This window comes from Gobio gobio (assembly GCF_949357685.1).
Source record: "Gobio gobio genome assembly, chromosome: 11".
Classification (NCBI taxonomy): domain Eukaryota; kingdom Metazoa; phylum Chordata; class Actinopteri; order Cypriniformes; family Gobionidae; genus Gobio; species Gobio gobio.
Window position 1 is genome coordinate 16,956,530 of NC_137104.1, and position 24,725 is coordinate 16,981,254.

General features: G+C 37.9%; 2 protein-coding genes across 8 annotated transcripts in view; one reads left to right on the top strand and one right to left on the bottom strand.

Moving 5' to 3' along the window:
* Positions 1-5,223, top strand: part of znf704 (zinc finger protein 704) — a 59,928-nt gene extending 54,705 nt beyond the window's left edge. Inside the window, exons 7-9 of one of the 2 annotated variants that reach the window (XM_079830032.1) lie at positions 562-672; positions 1,050-1,147; positions 4,539-5,223. In XM_079830032.1, coding sequence (XP_079686158.1) covers positions 562-672; positions 1,050-1,147; positions 4,539-4,653 — 324 coding nt within the window. In that variant the 3' untranslated portion in view covers positions 4,654-5,223. The remainder of the gene's footprint in view (positions 1-561; positions 673-1,049; positions 1,148-4,538) is intronic. The other variant, XM_079830033.1, reaches the window with a different exon arrangement.
* An 11,372-nt stretch (positions 5,224-16,595) lies between these two features.
* The window catches only part of tpd52 (tumor protein D52), a 28,184-nt gene continuing 20,054 nt past the window's right edge, over positions 16,596-24,725 (bottom strand). For 2 of the 6 annotated variants that reach the window (XM_079830037.1, XM_079830034.1), the window contains exons 2-8: positions 23,578-23,699; positions 23,207-23,355; positions 22,843-22,944; positions 21,796-21,822; positions 20,020-20,061; positions 18,660-18,708; positions 16,596-18,578 (exon numbers count right to left, since the gene is read on the bottom strand). In XM_079830037.1, the coding sequence (XP_079686163.1) occupies positions 18,456-18,578; positions 18,660-18,708; positions 20,020-20,061; positions 21,796-21,822; positions 22,843-22,944; positions 23,207-23,355; positions 23,578-23,699 (614 nt within the window). In that variant the 3' untranslated portion in view covers positions 16,596-18,455. The remainder of the gene's footprint in view (positions 18,579-18,659; positions 18,709-20,019; positions 20,062-21,795; positions 21,823-22,842; positions 22,945-23,206; positions 23,356-23,577; positions 23,700-24,725) is intronic. The other 4 variants (XM_079830038.1, XM_079830035.1, XM_079830039.1 and 1 more) reach the window with 2 other exon arrangements.

Below are 24,725 nucleotides of genomic sequence, written 5' to 3' on the forward strand. Positions count from 1 at the left end.
TTTTCTATTTTAATATATTTTAAAATATAATTTATTCCTGTTATGGCAAAGCTCAATTTTCAGCAGCCATTACTCCAGTCTTCAGTGTCACATGATCCTTTAGGGGGCTGGAATGGCGCGACACACAGTTTATGTTCATCCCTAATCCCCTATCATGTTTCACACAAAACAAAACTCTAGAGCAGATGCTAATGGCTAGTATGCCACTTTACACGACTGCGTTCATACAGCGTTTTGTTTTTTTAGGAGCTTGACAACCCCATTCTATAACTGAACTGACACCTGCACATTTTCAGGACTCATAACCCTATTCTCGACTAACCAGGACAGGGATTGAGAACCAATAAACAGACTAAAGCACAAAACAAAATGATAAAAACCCTGTTATAATAATAACCTTTTTAAACAATGTATGGAAAGTTACATAGCTTTAAATGACTGTGATCGATAAAGGAAAGCCCACTGCTTGAATGGTAGATGGTTATAACAATATATACATGCAGCCCAGTCATAATCCCGGGCCCGTAGAGACTCTATATCAGTGTGACTGTCACTCCACAGGCCACAGCCCCTGTTACCATCCCCTCCACCAGCTCCACTGGCTTCACCCCCTCCAGCAGCAGTTTCAGTATCTCCTGGCAGTCCCCACCTGTCACTTTCACTGGCACCTCTGTGAGTAAACCACACGCACACCCACACACACTCCTGTGCCCATCACACACATGCACACACTGAACTCCAGTGTGCCTTGCATTAGACTGTCCCCTTATACACACCGATTGTCTCTCATAATCACCCACTGATCTACCACAGTTTGGCCCCTCGTTTGATTGACAGCGATGTCAGGTAACTCAAATGAGTCAGTCTGACAAACATCTCATCACTGATAGATAACCAAATACCAAAACTCTCACAAAACAAGATAAACAGACACCATTTTATGCTCTCTGTTTCTGTAAATTATGCTTTGAGGTTTTTATGACAGGAAATGGATGAATGATGTCTTTGGCCGCGTGTGAAGGATTTTAACCGTCTCGCTCTGACTGCAGGCCTCTCCCACTCACAGCCGGACGCAGGGCTTTGGGGAGCAGCGCTCTCAGACCATTGCAGTGCTCTCATCTCCGCCCAGAGCTGCAGGCTCACTCAGGTACAGTCTTAAATACACTTCCACTTAAACCTGAAGAAATGAATATTGTACTTTAAAATGGCTGTGTATAATAGTTAGACCTGATGAATGCTGGAGTAGCCGTAAGGGACATTCTTAAATGTTTTATGAGCGTCCAAATCTAGCCGCACATCATAAAATCTGTAACTTGTGTAGAAAACTACAATTAACAATAAGTTCTGTTCTCTGTGATGCCAATCCATTTTTCATACTGTACATTATAGGGATAAAACGATTACCGTTTTCACGATAAACCACGATAAAATTTAGTGAAGGTTAGTAATATCGTTTAAAATGTAATTATCGTTAAAACCGCGTGTGATTTATCTCGATTTTGAAAACTCACAGTAAATCTTGTCCAGTCAACGTCAGTCTGGTGCAGGCGCGGTGCGCAACGCTGGTTTTTGAATGAGAAGAAATGGCAGATGGCAGTGACAGCGCCGGCGGGAGATTGTTCAGACTTCTAAAAGGACCAAATCTGAGGCGTGGTCATATTTTGGCTTTTACAAAAGTCCTGAGGGAAACTTAATCGAGTATGGTCACCCTGTCTGCAGAACATGCCAGAAGACAGTCGCTGTAATAGGGGGAAACACTTCAAAACTACGAACGCAAGGCAAGTGGACTTTGACCTCAATACCAAAACTAACGATACGTCTGGGAAATAATAACGTGAAGCGAACGAACAAATTCAGACAAGACTAGGGTGACATTTAAGGGATAATAATCAGGGACTTGACATTAAAAACCGCCATTTGCGGGTGTAATGTTATTTCGGCTGCACACTAGCCACTATGGCGGTTGAACTTATTATAGTCTTCTCAAAAGCCATCTGTTATAATCGCGTTGCGCATTATAACCAATCACACGTGTTTCTGTTGAGTTTATGAATGCAATGTCTCATCAGAGGCGTTCAGATTAGCCAGAGTTTTGTTCAGAGTGCGCGCCGCTCTCACTCGCTGAAATCTGCACTCAAAGCAGAGATGTGTGTGTGATGTACGCAGGAGATTCATTCATCATACAGTGGTTGACTGTTTTTGTTCTATTTCAGCAGTGAAAATTGTTTTAAAAAAAACACAGCAGAAAAACAGCGCATCTGATATGACCGGCATAAAGTTGGCGAATTTAGGGACCGTCTCTAAAGTTACATACAACATTGGTAACGTTTTAAACGTTTCAAACTTCAATAGCATTTGAAGGGAATGACAGTCATAAAACTGACTGTAAAGTGTTCATAAGTGTCAGGTATGATGCACATATTGTGATATTTAATAAAAGAAACCAAGAAATCATATGGAAACATGGAAATGCATTATTTCACTAGGATACTGTTTGGGCTCTTACACAAAATATGCTAGATTTAAATGCATCATTGCTGAACACTGATGAGATTATTGCTTGAGAATATATTTACAGAGATAATATTAGAGATTATATTTACCACAAATTATTATTTATGCGTTGCTATTGACAACGGCCATTATAAGGAAGGAAATCCCACAGAATCTAGCTTAAAAAAAGTGCATAGAGCTGCTTGATTTATTTGTTGTTTGTTGATTTTCAAATATAAAACTTGTTGAAATGTTTTAAGTGTGTGCATCTGTTCTTTTTGATCTTTCATCTCATTTGAACAAAACCGTGATAATATTGATAACCGTGATAACTTGGGTCACTATAATCGTGATGTGAAATTTCCATACCGTTTCATCCCTAGTACATTATCATCTTGTCTAAATGTCTAAATTCACTTGATTTTAGTTAGGGTAACTAAATTACCTAACCCTAATTACTGATTTTAGTTTTTAGTGTTTTTATTTTGATTTCGACATTATCGTCCAGAATTTGAATGTTTTTATTTTATCGTTTTTATATTGCTTGTATCATGTTTGCTTATATAAAAAAAAATGTATATAGAAAATTAATAATAATTTGTACAAATAATATGATAACAATTATGTACACTCACATGAGATAAAAATTCCAGCCATATAAGGGACATTGAAAATCTGTTTTATTCTGTATTATATATATAATACTAGGGATGTCACAAGTACCAGTACCTGTCGGTACCATGTGAAATTATAAAAATTTGACGATACCAGCATTTCTGTAGTAGACTCCCGAGTATATTCGGTACCTGCAGCTGCGTTTAGTGGCTTCCGTATTTATCTAAGCGCAGGGCTCCAGACTGTAGCCAAATATATACTAGTGTCTGTGAATATTAAACTGCAAAATACTATTTAAATATTACTCCTCCATGTTCTGCGTCTCTGTGTGAATGATGGGGCGCAGAGGCGCGGGCGGGCGTTGTCTTTGTAGTCTCTGCCATGTGTCACTATCATAGACTGTAAAAAAATATATAACTATATGAGGACACGAACGCATAAACCGTCACTTCATGAGAATTTATCGCTTAATTTGAGAAAACTGTTATATCATGAAACAGACACTCAAAGGTCTTCATGGCAACCCGTCAAAATAAAAGTTTGGTTTAAAAAAAAAAAAATTGACAGAATATATCAGTAGGTTTATACAGTAGGTTTAGCTATATGCAATAATAATACGTCTCTACTAATAATACAATTTATGCCTAGATGGTTGATTATTTTTTACTTGATCTTTTTTTTAAAAACAATGTTTACTTTTAAACAGCATACAGCCTTTAAATGTTTGTATTATTTACTTATAATGATTATCATCATAAATAATAAACTTAATACATTTAATTAAAAAAAAATTAAATAGTTAAATAAAAAATAAAAAACATTTAGAAATTGGTACCGAGAACCGTAAAATTTTTATGGTATTGGTACCGACTACTGGAATTTTGGTACCGTGACATCCCTATATAATACTATATTATTTGAGGTCACGTGACCCACATCTTACTATTTGACAGTTAATGGAGGATTGACGCTTACTTTTTTTTCCCCAAGGAGCTCATTAAAAAACTTAAGGGGTGCAATGCAAATTTATCAAATAATGTGTTTTACCTTTATAAAGGGATACAAGGAGACATTTGCAAACAAAAATTATATATATTAGACGTCACAATCATTGCTGAAGATTTTATCACAGTATTTTCCATTCATAAATTGACCTCTTAAAATAATAATGAAGATGTTTGTTATACCATTTAAAATATTTAAAACTTTTTTTCGCAATCATGCTCCTAAATACATTTTAGTTTGCACAGGTCGATTTTAAGTGAGAAACTCACTTTCTAGCCCTGAGTAAATAAACATAAGCTTCAGATGAACTTGCCTTGAACTCCAAAATTGAATTACGCTAGTACACTATTTTTGCTAAATGTTTACTTTTGTATGTTGAACAACTTTTGTGAATCTGTTTTTGTGTTTTGTTATGTGCTGTGCAGTAGGAAGTCACGAGGCGAGGGGAAGAAGTGTCGTAAGGTGTACGGCATGGAAAACAGAGACATGTGGTGCACGGCCTGCCGCTGGAAGAAAGCCTGCCAGAGATTTGTTGACTGAAACAGCTGAGACGGCTGAGACATGAAAACAGGGTGGGCTTCCTTCTGCATGCATAGCATAATGAAAAACATCCCTTCTCTTTGTTACTGACCACAGACCCACCCTGCCTCACCTTAAACCCACGTGGACCCCGAGGGTCAAACCCTTATGCATTCCCTCCCAAACCAACGGACGCACTCTCAATCTTTGAAGATTCCCAACTCTCGAGTTGCTTTACACTGCAAAAAAAGACAAAGACTTGTGATCCATCTCTTTTTTTTGTTCGTGTTCGATATACTGATTAAAAACATTCTTGTCAGTTCCTAAAGGACCAGTTGAGGCAAGACCAGCCTCTGTCCAAGCTCTTTTTAAAAGAGAAGAAAGCTCTCTTTCAGACTGTGCAAGAGTGCTATAAAACAGAAACAGAGAAAGTGTTTCTTTTTCCATGGGCACTTTTTCTGCATTTCTCCTGCCCATTTTATTACAGGTTAAGGGTTGGACAGCCAGAAAACCCTGTCTTCTCAAGAATGTACCACCACAGGGTTTGTTTTGAGATGTTGACTGGACAGCTCTCTTGAATTCATCAATGCAAAAAAAAAAAATTCAAAAGTATGGGAAGAGAAAGACTTTCAGCTCCCCTTTTCAGCCGTGCTGTCACAAGCAATTGCACCTACAAAAGATGGATTTTATATCTCTGGTTTTATATTTGCGTTTACCAATAGGACATTTCTTTCAGGGATGCGATCAGTAAAAGCAAAACCAGCAGTTAGATTTAACGGCAGAGAACTCAGTGCTTTTTGTCACAGGAATATCTTCTTGCTACCAAAAAGGGTTTTTTACGTGCCATTTTCTTTCCTTTTTTTTGTTGCTGTGTGTAACTGACTTCAACTGAATGAAGTACAAAGACTGCGATCATTAAAATCCAACAGCACAGACTTGCATCAAAGTTGGCAATCGCAAGAACCAGCCATTCAGGCAACGCAACCTCTACTTCCCTTAGGACTCCATCAGCAGGAATGAACTGCATTCATATTAGAGCCATAAATGAGCCCGCGGTGGTTTTACACCACAGTCTGTTGCCTAGAGAGGTTCGACCAACATGCCTGGGTAAAGAGTATACAAACTTTGCAAAGTGGTTAATTTTACCTCTGAAAGGTGAAGAGTTCTTTTCCTCTCACCTTTTTCCTGACCTCACAGGTTCAAGTAAGAAGTAATAAAAATAGCAAATGCCACATCTACTCCAGCGCAGAAGCTCACGCTGGAAGCACTTAGATGTGGTGTTGTTATTCTTCTGTAGTTGGTACAGTATCGTGTAACATGGCGGTTACAGGAGGATGGACGTCTTTTCACGATGGGATTCTTTGCAAAAGATGATAGAATGAAAATTGTTTGAGACCCACATGACATGTCGACACTTGGTTTGGCTTTCAAGGAATACGGCAGCTCAGTTGGAAATCGTAATCTGGCACTGTTTTGGTGGCTCTGATACAGTCTACATAACATCGACACAAGCTAGTTATCTCATCATATGCATGCAAACAGTGTTCATTGTGATCAGCACAATTGTCTGTTTCTGTTTTGTTCATCACACGGTTCCCTTCTCACTTACTATCGATATGTGTATATAGATAAGGTATACAGGTATTAATTTCTCCAAAACTAAATGTTTTAAGCCCAGAGTAACACATGGTTTTATTGGTAGAATTTGGAGTAAGGCTTTGTTCACACTGCACATAAATCTGATTCCATTTCAAATTAGATCCATTTGTTTAAACAGTGTAGTTAATATCCTATGCATCTAAATTGGTTAATTTAGGAATGATCTAACAATCAGGATGATGACAAGAAACTACTTGAAATCGAATTTCTTCACACCTGATATGGATGTGGTTTAGATCTTTAAAACTCAAAAAACTTGATTGATTGACAAAAAAATCTGATTTTTGCGGCTTGAATAAAGCCATAGACTAGGCTAATAAAAAACAGGATCTATAATTAAAATTCATGTAAAATAAATATACATTTGACTATTTAAATAGCATCTCCAAAACAAAAACATTGGTTTAGTGTGCTTTGGGTCTTGTTTATAGAGTTCATGTTTATCAAACAAGATATATATGACTGTTTCCGCATTTTGATCTATAATTTTCTATTTCCCCCCACGTTCTGTTGACATGATTCAACAGATCTTGCATGGAAACGGTCTCTAGCGTCTTTCCATATGACGGGAGGCAACCTGTTAGTGAAAGCACAGCTATGCTGAAGCCACACACCAGCACCCAAGGGCTCTAGCACTCCAATTCTACTCCGATGCCCATCAAAACATTTTGTGATCTCACGCCAGAGATGAAGACGAGTTTCAATAATTAATAGCTGCGTATTTTGGCCCCTCAGCTGGTGTGAGGAACATCTCAGAGGCTGCTGCTTGTCCCTCCATTCCCTTCCTGGTGCTATAATAGACCAAAGGGTCTGAGAGATCTCAAGCTGATGTCTACAGCTGTTTACACTCAGTATATACTTGAGGAAACTCTTCATCACGTTTCCAACAAATGAGATTGAAGTCATTTTTAGGAGCGAGTTTTGGTAATATATTTCTAAATGCTCTAGTCTCGGATAAGCTGTTGTGTGAAGTAATTGTACTTAACATCACGGTGCATTTTATTTCTAATGATGTTTCGCACACCTGTCACCTTGGTGCTTCGGCTGAGGTTTTGTTAGCTAGGCCACGGTGCATTACTCGTGTTCATCGGGGGTGCTAGTTTTCTTGTGCACTGGCCTTTGTTGTGTTGTACAGCATGAAATTTAACAGACACACGGTGCATATCGAGCTGCAACGAGTAGGTTGTGTTTTCACAATTTTCTTTGTTTATGGCCAACTTCATTCACAAGTTAAACCGTATATAATGTACCTACAATACATATATAAGCTACCTGGTAAACAGTATTTAGGATGCTGCTCATGAATACCTATACATGGGTCCATGTCTCATAGTAATGCAGTACCAAGCTTTTATCGTTCAGATCTAGCTGGACACCGAGGTGTTAGCTGTCTTTAACCTATAAGTAGTTCTGTGTAAACATACCGCATAGGTAATAACCAAGATAACTAATAATACTGTTATATTACTCAAAAATGTGTAACTGTTCTGATCCATATTTTAAGCTACTTTAACACACCGGTGTACAGATTCTAGGGAACAGAATATAGTTCTGCTTCTTGTTCTGAACTTTCACAAGGTCCAGAGTTTAACATGCTAGCTAGTCGCCATCTCACCAGAAAATGGGGTGCTAATCGGATACCCATATGGCTTTTGGTGGTGTTAGTGTTGGATTTGTGCAGATGTTTAGAGTGGGTGTGTGTATCCTATGTCAGACTGACCCAATCTGAATGTCTTTGCTTAGACTGAATCGTTTGTGTAACTCCAAACCGCCACTCCGCTATAGCCAGATGGCAGATGGGCCACTCAGTAGTGTACTTACATAACTTGCATGTTTGTGTCGAACCACAAACAGAAAGAACGAATAGAGGCTGTAGATAGTGCAGATACTGAGTCTGCAAAAAAATTAAAGAGAGGCTGTAGTCGAAAGGAACATTCCAGACTGCACATTTAAATCTTTTTGTTATGAAACAGTGTCATCATAATAGAACTTGCTCTCTCTTAGAGGGCTTATAATCTCAGCTGTCATTGGACAGTATTAGCATTCTGCAATGCATAGTACCGACAAAATAGCTGCCAGGTCCCCGTGGTGCATGATCAGGTCATGTCTATCCTAGTTCAGGGGGTCGAGAGGGGGCCTGAGAATTTTTGTTTTTGTTTTCTGTGAAGGGGGACAGTCCCTCTGACCGCTTTCAGGAATGTATTAGTATGAGGATATATAGGAGTCTGACTGTGCCTTGGTGAGGTCTGATATTGTGCGTAGAGATGCACAGAAAAGCAAAGGAATGTTTCTGGTGTCGGCTTGTCTGAGTTCATCATTTCATCTGGATTTAAACGTGTGAAAGTGGAGGCCCTTTTTTTACTGATTTAAGGACTAGATCTTGCTTTTTTTTCCTGCTCAAAGTGTCTTTTAATGAATTTGAAGGGTGGGGGTGTATTTTCCCGGTTGTGCTTTGTAAAAGATTTTTAGCTACAATATTGTAGTTGTTTTTGTCTTGTTGTTTTCATCTCCGGTTTTGGAAACGCAGCGGGAAACATTTAATCAACATTTCAAGCAGGGGTTTGTTGAATACTGCTGCGTTTTAAAGATGGGGGGACGTTTTTCTTACGAGATGCTTAAACAGTGAGATCATCCATTATTGTCAGAGACTAAAACTCCAGTCTAACAGATAAGACCATGCATAGGAGAACTTAGGGTTATGAATCATAAGCTTGGTTGGATTCCGATACAGATTTTTGCATTTCAATCATCAAGTCGGGCTGCATGATTTTGGAGGGGGGTCGAATTGCGAATAATTTAATTATTTATTTGTTTGTTTGATAAAAAAATAAAAAAAACCTTGATAATAATTGAGTTTCGCAATTTAAAAAGAAAATTTTTTTTTGTAGGGCTGCACAATTTGGCCAAAATTTTGTAATTTATATATTAATATGACTTCATTTATAATAATAATAATAATAGTACCGTGGAATTACATTTTCATTATTATTATTATTATTATTGAATTAAAATAATAAACAAATAAGAAATATTTTAATATTTTGCTGTCAAATTTAGAGAAAGTACTTTAAAAAAAAGTCTATAATAATGTTATTTTACAGTACAACTGTATAATAACAACATTATATGACTGCCTTATTTCTTCATTTTCAAGTGTTAAAGGAACACGCTGACTTTTTGGGTCTTTAGCTTATTCACCGTACCCCCCAGAATTCGATAAATCCATACCATTCTCATCTCCGTGCGTGCCATAACTGTCTGACGCACCCACCGCTAGCCTAGCTTAGCACAAAGACTGGAGGTAAACGGCTCCAGCTAGCCTACTGCTCACTAAGTGACAAAATAATGCCAACATTTTCCTATTTACATGTTGTGATGTGTATAGTTACATCGGTGAAGACCGACGGAAAATGAAAAGTTGCGATATGGCTGGACGTCTTTTCACGATGGGATTCTTTGCAAAAGAGAGAACTATTCTCTCATTCCTGCGTAATAATCAAGGAACTTTGCTGCCGTACCATGGGTGCAGCGGCGCAATGATATTATGCAGCGCATGAAAATAGTCCCCTGCACGCTCTCTGTGCAAGCAAGCAGGTTGTCACGTTGGTTATGTCTATTTTCAGGCACTGGGTAATATCATTGCGCCGCTGCACCCATGGTACGGCAGCAAAGTTAATTTATTATTACGCAGGAATGAGAGAATAGTTCCTAGCCATATCGCAACTTTTCATTTTCCGTCGGTCTTACTACACGATGTTACTACACACATCACAACATGTTAATATGAAAATGTTGGCGTTACTTTGTCACTTATTGAGCAGTAGGCTAGCTGGAGCCATTTACCTCCAGTCTTTGTGTTAAGCTAGGCTAGCGGTGGGTGCATCGGACAGAGTTATGGCACGCACGGAGATAAGAGTGGTATGTATGGACTTATCTAACTCTGGGGGATACGGTGAATAAGCTAAAGTCCCAAAAAGTCGGCGTGTTCCTTTAAACCATCAAGCTTTTATCTTAGCCATTAAGCTTCACTTTTGTAGACAACAGGCATTTTTGAGAAAACGATTGGCATATGTTGTGATTCCAAATGCACAAGCGATCCAAACTCAGAGCACACGCAGAGATGAGTTTGTGTGGAGCAGCATTTACTGCGAACCGAGACGCTGAAAACACTGGATGGGGAGCTGCTCGCATGTAAACAAACACACGCTTCCCTATCAAACACGCAGCACATGTATTTATTGAAATCGCAGCCTTTGTGATTTTATTATTGCACTAAGCCATTTGAGGTTTATTTCGATCAATCATGCAGCCCAACTTCAAAGGATCCCAGAGAAAAAGCCGTACGTAATTCAACACATTTCTAACTCAAGCCATGGGTTGTGAGAAAGAAAACCAACAATGACCCATCCAAAAAGGACTGCATGGGAAAGTAGGCTAAGCGCTCTGAATGGGTTATCTCACTGCTGACCATTGTCAATCAAGAACCATGTTAACCTCAAGAACTCAAAGACTGTCGCACTGGATTTTTACACTTTTTCAAGTATTTACTTATCTAACTGTATTTTTTATTACTGCATGTGCATGCCGAAGAAAACAAACAAAAAAAATATGATCTGAATTTATGAATGTGTTGTTTGTGATGTTTTATCTGTAAAAACAGGCACAGGGCAGGCAGGCTGCTGTTACTATAGGAATTTCTTGCAAAAACCACTTCCTCTGAAAGCGTATTAATTTTCATCATGCGATTTCAGCACATTTTCATGGCATGTTCTGCCACAAAAGGACCCCCCGATAAAATAAAAGAATTAAGTTAACCCTCATGTCTTTCCAAACCCAGTTTCAGTTTTTTCACTGAAACGCAAAGGAGATGTTTGGAATATTTTCAGTCCAAATGCAACCAAATGCAACAGGCCAAGTTTAAATATGCAATTGAATGTGCAATCAAGATTTTTCTTTTTTTGTTCCCCAAACAAATTCATGACTTCAGAACACTTATACAGCCCACTACATTTAAGGTACTTTTATGTAGTTTTTTTGCATGGGGAAAAAAAAGCAGCGTGAACATTCTTCAAAACATCTCCTTTTGTGTTCCACGTGAGAAAATAAGTCATACAGATTTGGAACAACTTGAGGGTGAGTAAATGGCAATTTTTATTGATTGATTTATTTTTCGGTGAATTATGCCTTTAGGAGAGAGTGCTCGAATCTGATTGGCTGAAGCGCTGATAGAAACTGCCATATTCTTCAGTCATTCCATTGCGAAAGTCAAATTTGTGTGGCTTGTTCTATACTTAGCAGCATGTGCTCACATCTAGTGAATGGGTGGATGGGGGGGGGGGGGGGGGGGGGCTGCCATAAAAACAAACAGATGCTGACAATAAAATAACCAGCGTCTGACCGCCGGAGCAGAGACTATAATAACAAATGGCTGATGAATACTACATAAGCACTTAGAAATGATCCAAATCAGAGGACCAGTTCATCTCAAGGACCAATGTTGTCAGCCCAAACTGTGCTTTTTATATTTTTAGTTCACACATTCTGTCCCATTGTCTGTTCTTTTGACATTCCTGATTTCACAAGTATTGTTTGATGTTAAGGATGGGCATCTGATGCCCTGTGCACATGATGGAAATCTACTGTGTAAAGAGAAAAAGGGAAAACTCAGGATGTCTTCATCTTTGCATAGCACTGCTAGCAGGAAAGAAAGATGCAGCAGTTGAGTTGTAAAGCCATAAAGGAAAAGAGATGTGTTTGGGTGATCCATGCCATTTACCAAAATTATTGTTTTGACCAGTAAGCAATGTCTAGACTATATTCAATAACTGTGTACTATCCATTATTGCACATTGATTATATGTATATTGAAGCTGTTCATTTAAGAAGGTACTTAATGTCTCTATGCCAATGTGAATTATAAAGTCATTGATGGGGGACAGATTCTATTATAGATGCAGTAGCTATGAATAAATGGATGGTTTATTTATATGCTTATCAAAAAATATTATCAAGAAAAGGGACAGCTTTGAAATTGGTGGGTTTTCAAAAAATGAATTCAACTTGATTGTACCATGTAACTTTGTGACATTAACACTAACGACACAGCTGAAATTGTTACAAGGTTAAAAACCAAGAAACCCAAAGACTATCTCTCAAATTTGACATGATAGGCTATGATAACACAGCTAATAGTAAGTAAACTGTATGAATGTCACATAAACTTAGCGTAAAATTAAGACACAGTAAGGGCCGGTTCACACAGAACGCATTTTTCCATTCAACTGCGCTACTTTTCATAGTTTTTAATGTAAACGCGCTAGACTGACATGTTTGACCATTGCGCTCATGTCTTTTGCAGGGTCTAGTGCATGACGCAGCATTTTAAAATGTGGCGCTCAATATAAAACAAGATAAACTTTTAAAACCCCGTCTCTAGACCTTTACGTTTTTTTCTTCTTCACTGACTGGCGTCTCGCATTTTATCCGCAAAAATGCGTTCTGTGTGAATAAGGTGCTGTCACATCTTTTTATTTAGGCTATTTGCGAAATTTTGCGATCATGACATAGGCCTACTATTAACACAAAGGTCACTTCCAAATATTCGTATATTGCTATTAGTACTATATTAGTAAACGCTGCAAAATCGAATTCGAACAGTTCAACAAACATGAATCCGAGCAGGGAAATGTTCGTCTCACGCGAAATTCCAGATTGCTTGAATTCCTATAGAGTGCATCAGGTATGACATAACTTTGTAGGCCAATCGGTAGTTAGCATCACACTGGTTCCCTCGGGGGAAAAACGACAGGATTTTTCCAAAGGCTTTTGGATTATCGCAGAAAAATAGCTCTGTGTTCAATAAAGGTTTATGATACTCACACGTTTTGTCCATAAAGATAATTTTGTGAATAATTAAGCCACTTTTATGTATTTTTAAGCCGAAATGCAGTCGCCAGAAGTAAAAAGCTAAAGGTTGCTCGACTTCAATGTCACCACCACGTCCGAAAACTCTTTCTCGGTTTTAAGTTTGAGTAATTATAGTTTAGGAGAGCACAATTATAACAAAGCTGTAAAAGCAGACTGAGTTTATTCGTTCAACGTAATCTCCCTGACAACCTCTGTAGTCCTAAAATCACAAGTGGGGTAATACTGGTGTATTTTATGTCGTAGAATAAAACGTGAAAGTGTCTTGGGCTTGTGTTCACCACAAACCTTATTTCAGCCATTTAACCAAAAACCCAATAAATAAAAAAAACATTGACTTCTGCATGAACCGGAAGTGCTAAAATGCTAACTCGCTTCCGCGTTTTGGCCTACAAAGTGACGTCATACCTGCATTTTTGCCTGAGGAATTTCGCCATACAAAGTTAAATGTGGCCGCACTTAAAGTCCATAAACAATAAACGGGTTGTTGCGTTTAAGAACGCCAGAGGCAGCGCAGCAAAAATAAAAAGGAGAGTCTCGAGGCACGTTTTAAAAACGTGGTTCAACCTCAAAGGCGTAAGTGTAGCAAATAGGAAAACAATCGAAAGTCAGTTTTTCAACGCAAAACCGCATTCTGTGTGAACCACCCCTTCTGCCTATTAAATCGTGAAAATGTTGAGATGTAGATGTCGCCTGAAACACACTGACCTGTATTTGAAGTGATGGGATAAATGAGCTGCTCATCTCACATTAATAACACTTCACCTGCCAGTTCAAGCCGAGTGCGTCGCAGTCTCGCGCCAGGCTCACGTGCGTAACCCCAGCGGGGGTTTGACTTCACGGGCTCCATCAAACTTTACATTTCTGTTAACCCATCATAACGCAGTGCAGAAAGATTTGAGGCGCAGGGTTCAGAGGCTTTTCTTAATGCTGCTGAAGGCTGTTAGCCGGCAACAATTAACTCTAATGAAATGAACAAAATGTAGCCCTAAACGGTGTCAAGTATCAGCAGAAACGAGGGCCTTAATTAGAGGATATTTTTAAGGCGTCATGCCACTATATTTTGTCATTGTGAGTGTCTAGTCCGTGTTCACTCGGATACAATTATGCAATTTTATGCTTTAGTGCACAGGTTCGCGCAGCAACACCTGACAAATAACTCGTAGGCCTAATAAAAAATATTTTTTACACCGCTCGCAGTTACGCGCACTAGTCTCGTCTGTGGATACCATATCATGGAACTGATGATATTTCATTATCTGGACTTGATAAAATATCGCAATACATTAACAGAAAGCACTTGCTATATGTACAATGTCTTACAATGTTTATCTAAATGCATCGTTCTGTTTCTTTTCGTTTCCCCAAAGTATAGATTTTCATCTTCCTCTCGAGGGAGAAACACTTGGTGACTGTTATTATTATTATCTATCTCACTTGCTGGCTGTACTAGTTTTTAACTCTGAGCTGTGTGTAAATAGAAACTGCCATTGTAATTGTGCTACGGTGACAATGTTCTGGTGCTCGTCAGTGCCGCTGTTGTTGTTTTCTTTGGTGTGAAGACCTTTCAAAGGTGCCTGTGTTCATATGAGCTCCTGGTTATTGGTCACGAAAAAATAAAAACGATTTTTTTTTCTCCCGTCAGCTGTTTACTATACAATGTCTGCTGGTGTGTATTTATTCATCTAAATAACATGGCCTAATGTGCTTATTTCAGAAACTGGCCTTGATTATAATAGGTTGCAGACTGAACTGTTGGAGTTAATTAGCAGCCTTCGGTCATTCAAAAAAAAATGCTCACAAAGCTTTCAAGTTTTGGAGTGTTTGCAGACCCCATGGTAGACGACTAATTAAAATAGCCTTTAGGATATTATGTATGAAATGTAGGCTTAACTATTTGTAAATATTGACTGGGAAAATGTTTGAGATAATTGATTTTTCTCAGTAACACTTAATTTTACAGTGTCCTTGTTACATATGTTACGTGTACTTACCATAGTAGCCTAATAACAGTAAATTATGCATAATTACATGCAACTAACCCTCAACCAAACCCTATAGTAAATACATGTTGTTAATCAATATTTCTCAGTACTTAAATATATTATAACACAGTAACAACGACACCTTAAAATAAAGTGTAACCGACTTCTCATAGTTCTTTGTCTTTATATTAATAATATTGTAACATCCTGTAAAAATGCTAAAACATGTCGATTTAGTGTGTTTATAGACTACAAGACACGTCCTGAATTGCATTCATGTGGACTGTAGGCCAGTGATGGGCTTGAAAATAGTATGAAAATAAAACATACTGTTTCTAGAGACACTTTTTACAGTGTCTATTCAAAGATAATATGACAGAAATGTAACGTCTACTCTGAATTGTCATTTAGTTGGCAACTATCAATTACGGTGTATATGTGACTTAGTCAGTACAGCGTAATTTGATACAAAATATTGACAGCCGTAAAAAAAAAAGTTACATTAAAGGGATAGTTCACCGAAAAATTAGCCCATGATTTACTTACCCTCAAGTCATCCTAGGTGTATATGACATTGTTCTTTCAGACGAATACAATCTGAGTTATATTTAAAAAAATATCCTGGCTCATCCAAGATTTATAATGGCAGTGAATGGCTGTTTCTGTTTTGAAGTCCATAAAAGTGCATCTATCCATTAGAAAAGTAACCCACACAGCTCCGGGAGGTTAATAAAGGCCTTCTGAAGCGAAGCGTTTGTGAAAAATATCCATATTTAAAACTTTACAAACTGTAATCTCTAACTTCCACTAAGTGTTGTACGCGCGTTCTAGCCTAGCGTAAATTCCGGTGATGAACACGGAAGCACAGAGGATAGAGCAAAACAAAACTTGGTTTTCACGAGAACTAGCATATTCACATCAGAGCGTCTCTCGTGAACACGCGTACGACAGTTAGCGGAAGTTAGAGATTACAGTTTATAAAGTTTTAAACATGGATATTTTTCTTACACAAACGCTTCGCTTCAGAAGGCCTTTATTAACCCCCTGGAGCCGCGTCGAGCACTTTTATGATGGATACATGCACTTTTATGGAAACAGCCATTATAAAGTTTGGAAGAGCCAGGAGATTTTTTAATATTACTCCGATTGTATTCGTCTGAAGGAAGAATGTCATATACACCTTGGATGGCTTGAGGGTGAGTAAATAATTGGCTAATTTTCATTTTCGGGTGAACTATCCCTTTAAACCATTAAAGAAAAGTAGAATCTTGACATATTAAAGTCACCTTGAGAAAGTAAACATTGTGGTGCCATCTAGTGTTCTGTAGCAGTAGTACAGCTGAGAAATACAGCTGCGTTGACTTGCTGCAACATTTCAAAGAATGACTGGACAAAGACAGTGTGTGATGTGCTTTATTATGCATCGGACATACAAAGCAACAAATGTTTATATTAAAGTAGTTCTAGTCTTTCAGGGTGCTAATCATAAATGAACAACAGCAGATTTAAATACGACTGCTACCCAAAACAAAAGTCCATTAGAGACATTCAGTGTAAAGCAACATTCATATTCAAAAGATGTGAGGAAAGAGGGAAGAAACGTACAACACCTGAGCTACAGTATGACATCGGTGAGGCCGAAGGGGGATACAACAACATTTTTGGTCGCACTGGAGATTTCCACCCTCCATCTATCAAGTCACAACACAAAACACACTTAAAACTGTTTTAAACAGATTACCGCTGACCATAGTTTTCATATTAGATTTTTTTAAATAGGAGATCACTACCAGATCTAGACTGATAGAGCAAACACGTTGAACTTAAACCTCTGTAAACATCTATATTCCTATATATTTCTCACAACAGCATAGCAGCAAGCATACAGCATTTGCTTGTTTCTGTATATCAAAGCAAAATGCAACAAATGTAAAAGTACACTCGAATTAAGTGCCAAGAATGAAATATTCATGTATGAGAACACATCTGCTTTGAATGCCACAACCGGTTAAGTACCACATGTAGAAGCCCCTGCACTAACTAAATATAATACAACCTCAAACAATAATCAATACAAAATATACTTTTATTTAACCTATAACATCAACTTAATTTTGAGGTTTAAGAACTACTAGAATTAGTGCTTGGAAATATGATGTAGTTGCGCTGGATGTAAAGCTAATCATTTTATATTAGCACTGCTTTTTGGCTGTTAGACCGTTTAAAACAACAGAGAAGAGGTGTCATATAGTCTAAGAGACTATGATATCTATCCTTCTGATAATATGTCCTGTCGCCAATTACAAAGCCATCAGAAACACCATCAAAGTGAGATTAAAGGAATACTTGACCTAAAAATGAAAAGTGTATAATTTACTCAACCTCGAGTTGTTCCAAACCTGCAATTTCAGTCTTCTGCTGAACACAAAAGATGATATATTGAAGAGTGTCAGTTAGTAATGGGCCCTATTGACTTTCATAGTCAATCTTTAGCTACCCATATTCTTCAAAATATCTTCTTTTGTGTTCAGCAGAAAAAATACATTCAGACAGGTTTGGAACAACTTGAGGGTGAGAAAATGACAGACATTTCATTTTTGGGTGAACTATCCTTTAAAAATCTCCCTATGTTTAGCAACAAAAGGCACTGGGATCTCAGTGGTGCATCTATCCTAACGCTTGAAATATAAAGTCACAAAGCACGCAAGTTCATTTTATGACACAAACTCTCTAAAACTAGAATCCAAAGAATAGAAAAAGATTAAGGAAATATTGTAACGTCACTACTGTTTGATCATATTTGGTATTAAAGTAAAAGTACACAAAGTTTAAAGTACACACTTAGAGACAGAACTCATGTTCTGCATCTTTGGCAGTTGTTTAAAAAAAAAAAAAAACGAAACGGAAAAATAGCTATATACACAGACAATGAAATTTGGTTAATTTGGCTGGCCATTTTAAGCAGTTGGATGTCTAACAGAAAATGTACACAAATAAGGAAAATCAAATTAAATTATATATTTTAACTTTTTATAATGACTTCAGGATTCTTTTTTCTTCAAAAGGGACATTTGAAGGACAGCCTGAACATACATCTCACATTCTAACACAGTGTAGGACTACCACGTCCCGTCTGGAGATGAACCAGACTCCAGTAGACAAAAGTGGCCACAAAGCAAAGCTCACTAACTATGCTGTGAAGCGGAAGGAGGAGAACAGGAGGTAAAAAGAGAAGAGCGTTTTGAGGGTGGATCCTCAGTGCGGTTGTTGATCTGGTAGAAGCGTTCCCTCTGGCTGTTTAACCACTGGCTCTCCGTCAGGTGTGGAGTCTGAAACCTCTTCGATATCGCCTGTCGATGGTGTGGGGCTCATCTTAGTCTGCAAAGTCAGAAATGAGACTGGGATTTTCGCCATTTTCAACTCGCATACACAGTGTTTATATTATCCGTGTTGCTTCACCTTTAAGGTTTCCACTTTATCCTCAAATGACTTGAAGGTGGGTGTGTTCCTGCAAGAGACATGATAATGTTAGAAAACAGACTCTTCACACTTCACAATCAATATGCCTTTCATCCGCTATAGCTGTGCTCCAAAACAGTTTTATGTATTGGACAATCCTGATGGCTTTCCAAACAGTAGGAGACCAAAATTATGCTGCTTTATAAGATATATATATATATATTTCACGGTTCTCTGATGTTGGTTAATGGTCACATGACATGCAGGAAAACATCTCAAATATTCCTTCTAATATGTTTTTTTATCAAGTGTTTTATTTTCATTTGTTATTAAATGATTAATTTACAATATAGGGAAAAGAATATGTGAATATTCATATTGACATATGTGTATATGTGAAAAGAAACACAAAGTGAGACAACACTAGCACAGCCATGTAGGAAATCGGTTGCCAGGTCAATAGATCGCAACTTCCGGAAGTAAAATCTCCATTCAATTTCTCCATAGGGAAATCGATTTTTACTGGTAACTTATAAACATTTATAGACAGCCATTATGTGAGCTACGAGGTTGTTAATCGATAGTATTTGCTTCTGTTGAAGCCGTTAGCTCGCATTATTTCAACTTAGTTTTAAAATAATCGTGTTTAACAGCAGAATTCATGGTGAAAACTACATTACCCATGATGCTGTACAGAAAATTCCACCAATCAGTGACGGAACGTTCTCGTTAACTCACTCCTATGAAGCACTGCTGTATGCTCTCTAAATACTTAATATATATGCATATTTTGCAATACTTTTGCAATGCTTCATGGGATTGTAGTTCTTTCTATCACTAAAGCCGTTAAGTACACAGTCTTAAATTGTACCTTTTGTATTTTTGTCCAATTTTCAAATACTTTTCTGCTTCAAATCAAAGTTTGTAGTGTTGTGATTCACCTCGTAGCTTGATTCGTGGCTTATAATGCTTTAACTTTTTTGAAATCTCTATGGGAGAAAAAAAAAAAAAAAAAAAATCCTGTGTGTTCTGTGTTAGATTAACTGAGACTTGTTACAGCACTTGCATACTGTAGCCTCTGACTGTTGTAGTTGCTTCTATTGCTCTCATTTGTAAGTCGCTTTGGATAAAAGCGTCTGCTAAATGACTAAATGTAAATGTAAATGAGAAATGAATGGAAATAAATAATTCCGAAACCAGTGCCACTGAAAAATTGGGAGGGCGCTGTTGCACTCTATTATACAATTAAACATCATTATACAACAATGTTGGACCACAGAATGCCACAACTGACCAATCAGAATCAAGTATTCCTGTGAAATGCAGAGGATTATGTGGGTCTGTCAGAACTGTTCCTTACCTCATCACTGGCATGCTAGCCGAATGCTGTATGGAGCGTATACTATCCGTCAGCAGCAAAGAAGAGCAAATAGGAGTCAGCTAAAGCTGTGAGTATTACACGTATTACATGAGGGGAAATCAAGTCATGCACCTACACACGTCTATGAGTTAATAATCAGCATGAAAAAACGCCTCAGCCCTTCATGCTGTGTGAAATTGAGTAAGAGTATAAGGCTTTAATCCATGAGGGGTTTAAGACTTTATTACTGCTATCATTGACTCGGATTCACACCACAGCTGGGACGCCCAGTTTGGATGAACAGGGTGTGTGAGAGAATTAGCAGGGTATGAACAGGGTTTAAACAAGTCTGCATCACTGTCAGAGGGGATGATATGTTAAGCAGAGCGACAGCAAGAAGAGCGATAGACTTGTGTGGAATACGAGCACATACACTATGAAGAATGCTGAGAAACAATGAGAGGTGATGCTGCTTTTAATGACAGGAAGCAGGACGGACGTCTTTGCATAAGACTGATGGAAAATCGTCTTATTGACTTCTATTCTTTCAATCTTTGATGACAAAATCAATTTAAAAAGCATAATACTTTGGGTGTTTTTTTAGTTACAGGAATAGTTCACCTAAAAGTGAAAATTGCCATGATTTACTCCAAACTTGACTGTTTTTCTTCCGCTGAACACAAAAGAAGATATTTTGAAAAAGGTTCTGGACGCATTGACTTTCATTGTACGTAGTTCTTCAAAATGTATCCTTTTGTGTTCAGCGGAAAAAAAAACAGTAATACGGGTTTGGAGTAAATGATGATGTCAATGATACATTTATGCATTAAAGGGATAGTTCACAAAAATGACACTCATGTTGTTCCAAACCCGTAAGACTTTCATTCATCTTCGGAACAAATTAATATATTTTTCAGAAATAGAGTGATTTGTGTCTCTCCATTGACAGTCTACACAACTACTACTTTGACACTTCAAAAAGTTCATAAAGAGATCGTAAAACAAATCCATATGTATTGAGCGGATTAGTCAATTTTCTGAAGAGACACGATCGTGATGAACAGATTGAATTTAGGCATTAATAAACATTCATTAACACACATCAGTTATGGTAAACAGAAGCTTAAGGGGTTGTTCACACGTATTTTGCATGCTTAAGTTCATTACTTTAATTTTCATTAAAAAAAAATTTTGGGGGGTGCGGGTTAGTTTTACGATCTCTTTATGAACAAATTTAAAAAATGCACTTAAGCATGCAAAAGATGAGACGTGAACGACCCCTTAAGCTTCTGTTTACCATAACTGATGTGTGTGTTAATGAATGTTTATTAAAGCCTAAATTCAATCATCACATAACGTGATCGTGTCTCTTCAGAAAATGTGGACTTATCTGCTCAATACATATGGATTTGTTTTATGATCTCTTTATGAGAATTTTGAAGGGACAAAAATGGCAGTTATGAGGACTGTCAATAGAGGGACAGAAATCTCTTAGATTTCATTTAAAATATCTTAATTTGCCTTTCGGGTTCTGAACAACATGCACACTCATATAGAGAGATGAGAGCTCTAGTTTTTTGGGGTGAACTATCCCTTTAAAGTAAAGGTTTGAGAAGAAAAAGTATGCATGCAATGTTGAAACATGTAGGGGAAGAAATGGGAGACTAGCACTACCTCTAAGTACATGCCACACTATAAAACCATTCATCACACTACAGAGAAGTGTAGCAGCCAAAATAACCAGCTTTTGTTTGAAGCCACTGTAAACAGTCTTACCCAAAAGAATTGGAAAATGACTGTAATCTGTAAATGGCAGAGGTGTCATTAGCGAAAACAGTTAACAATGTTGCCAGCGTTGCAGCAAGAGTGTCGTGAGATGGTGAAATTGAGCACATGTCAATTCCTTTGACTTCAGTGTATGATGTGGGTGTCTATGGTTAATGGTTTTATTCTACCTCAATTTTGGTAATTCCACTGTGTGTGGGTGCAAAATTCAGTCCTTTGCCATTTTGTCCAGTAGTGTTAAGCTAAGGTACATGTATGTATAAGTGGTGATCACAATGGCTACGCTCACACAGATGAAGCAGACTGAATACGGTCTGTATGATCAGATAACTGAATTCAAGTCTCAATTGTCTCAAATAATGCCTGTAAACACACTGACAGACAAATAAAGCACCTACCAAAATGTTCAATTGAGTCATTAAAGAGAAAAAAAGCTCACTTTACCATTTGATGAGCTGCATGTATGAGTATTGATCAATGTTTATATTTGAATAAAAAAAGATTGGGTCTCTTCAAAAGGATTACTTTTGCAATGTCCTTATGAACTTTTAGAAGTATCAAGGTTTTGGTTACATGGCCTTTCAATGGAGGGGCAGAAATCCCGAATGGTTAGAAAGTATTATGGGTTTGTAACAACATGAGGTTGAGTAATTGATGAAAAAACAACTCCTTCAACTCATCATCTGGTCAAAAAACTCCACCAAGCATTTAGCAGGACTTCTGTCTCATTCTCTGACCACATAACCTCCCAAATTTGCTCTCAAATTGCACTTGTGACTCCTTAAAGTCACATTGGGAAATAGATTGAGAAAAAGAAGGTGAATGTGACTCCTTAAAGTCACATTCACCTTCACTAATTTTCATAAAATAATTGTGTGAACTGGAGTGATAACGTTATCTGTTGTTGTGTGAACGTAACCAAAGTGGTTTGGAACAGACATTATTAGTAGGTATTAGTGAGTATTCATTCATTTGTTACTAGGTCAAAAGGGTACACTGGATGATAACTTGGACAAGGACTTCAATTTCCCTTCTCACCTTACGTCCTCCAGCTTTCTGCTAATGGCTGAGCCCACGCTGGAGAACGCCGTCGTCGCCTTCTGACCCACTTGGGATAGGGTCTCTGAGGTCTTCTTATACCTGTACAGCACAGATGGGAGGCAGATGTGTAGAGAAAATGTGTTACCAACAGCACAACATAACCGTAAAACACAAGATCATGTAATTCTAACAGCTGGAGCAAGCTAGTAAAGTCAAGCATGTTCACAACTGTATTCCTTTAATGTAATTCAGTTAAATAGCAAGTGTGAATGCACAGCAGAAGCATTGACAGATGGAGCCGCTCCGCAGCAGCAGTATAAGAGGCAGCACGCAGATGCCTGATGCGAGTGAGGGCACGTACGCAGTGGAGGTGGTGACTTCCTGCCAGCCCTTGCTCAGGTTCTGTTTAAACTCGTTGAGTGGAGAGATGCCCAACTTCCGCTTGATCTCCGCCACCTGCTTTTCTTTGGCTGCCAGCACCTGAGAAAGAGTCTGGATCTCATCTTCCACCTGTAGGGAAACAGGATAGAAGAATTCATCTGGTAAGACTCAGAAAATTCAAATCACTGATACAGTTTATCCATAAAAGACTGGTCCAGCTAGCAGCATATGTCAAAATAGCGAAGAAAGTAGCCTTGAGAATCAACCATACTTGGCCTGAGAGAATCTCAGCCATCGAATGGCTGCAGAGACATTGGAATCTGAAATATAACTGGACTGAGGGAGGTTGACCTTAGCTAGTTCACTGCAGAGATCAGATTGCTCTTTCTCAGTTAGGGCCATGCAGGGTGAACAGGGTACTGCATCCACTGCATCTTCGCCTACTTCTGGGATGAAGTCTGGTCCCTGGGTCCCTACAAAAACAAAGACATGCTATATGAAATATTTTAAGGTGATGTAGACTACTAATAAAATTGTTGGCCTAAGAAAAGGCCGCAGGTTTTAACCCCACAAAGGGCAATGGAATGGTGAGACACTTTGTATGTCACACTATATACAATATATACATTAGAAAAAAAGTTACAATTCAATACAATACAAAGTCGCAATTATGAGAAATAAAATCACAATGTGATATTTAGTTACAATAATGATAAAAATTCACATTAAAATAAATAAAGTCACACTACGAGATTTAAAGTTACAATTATGTGAAAAGTTGCAATTACAGGAAATAAAATTACACTGATTTGTGATTTTACAATTCCAAGAAAAAAAGGCGCAATTACAATACAATCACATTGTGAGATATAAAGTTAAAATTAGGGCTGAAACGATTCGAGTTACTCGAATTCAGAAAAGCCTCGAGGCAAAATCATCTGTATAGCTTCGTGTAGTGCATTTAACTACAAACGGTCATGTTGGAGAAAGATAGTGTGAGGACTAGCGGTTATATCCGCGGGTCAGGTGGGTAAAGTAATAAAAAGTAACATTCTAAAAATTGCGGTTGGATGAGAGATAAATTTGTTGATTTTAATAACGACAGAACTCATTTCATGGTAAAACGCAATGAATGTGTCATTCTTTAACTTTCGACTTCAGCTCATTTCAAGATCAGAGACTGCAATGCGAGAGAGAGCGGCATCAGCACTGGTGATATCATTTAGTCTAGGTATTTTTAAATGAAGACAACTGTGTGTTGAGCTTCAGGATGCGACGCTAAGCATTTAAACCGCTTATAAGCTTCATTTGCGGCAGTTCACGGAACTTTGCGCGTCAGCTGAAGAGATACTAGCACTCGAAACACATAACCAGCATGAATGGAGTTTACACATGCATCACCATCATTGTGATGTGTATGTGAAAAGTTTAATGAAACATATACTTGATATCACCGAAATACACCATTAAAATGTTCTCAAAGCTAAGCGCAACAAATA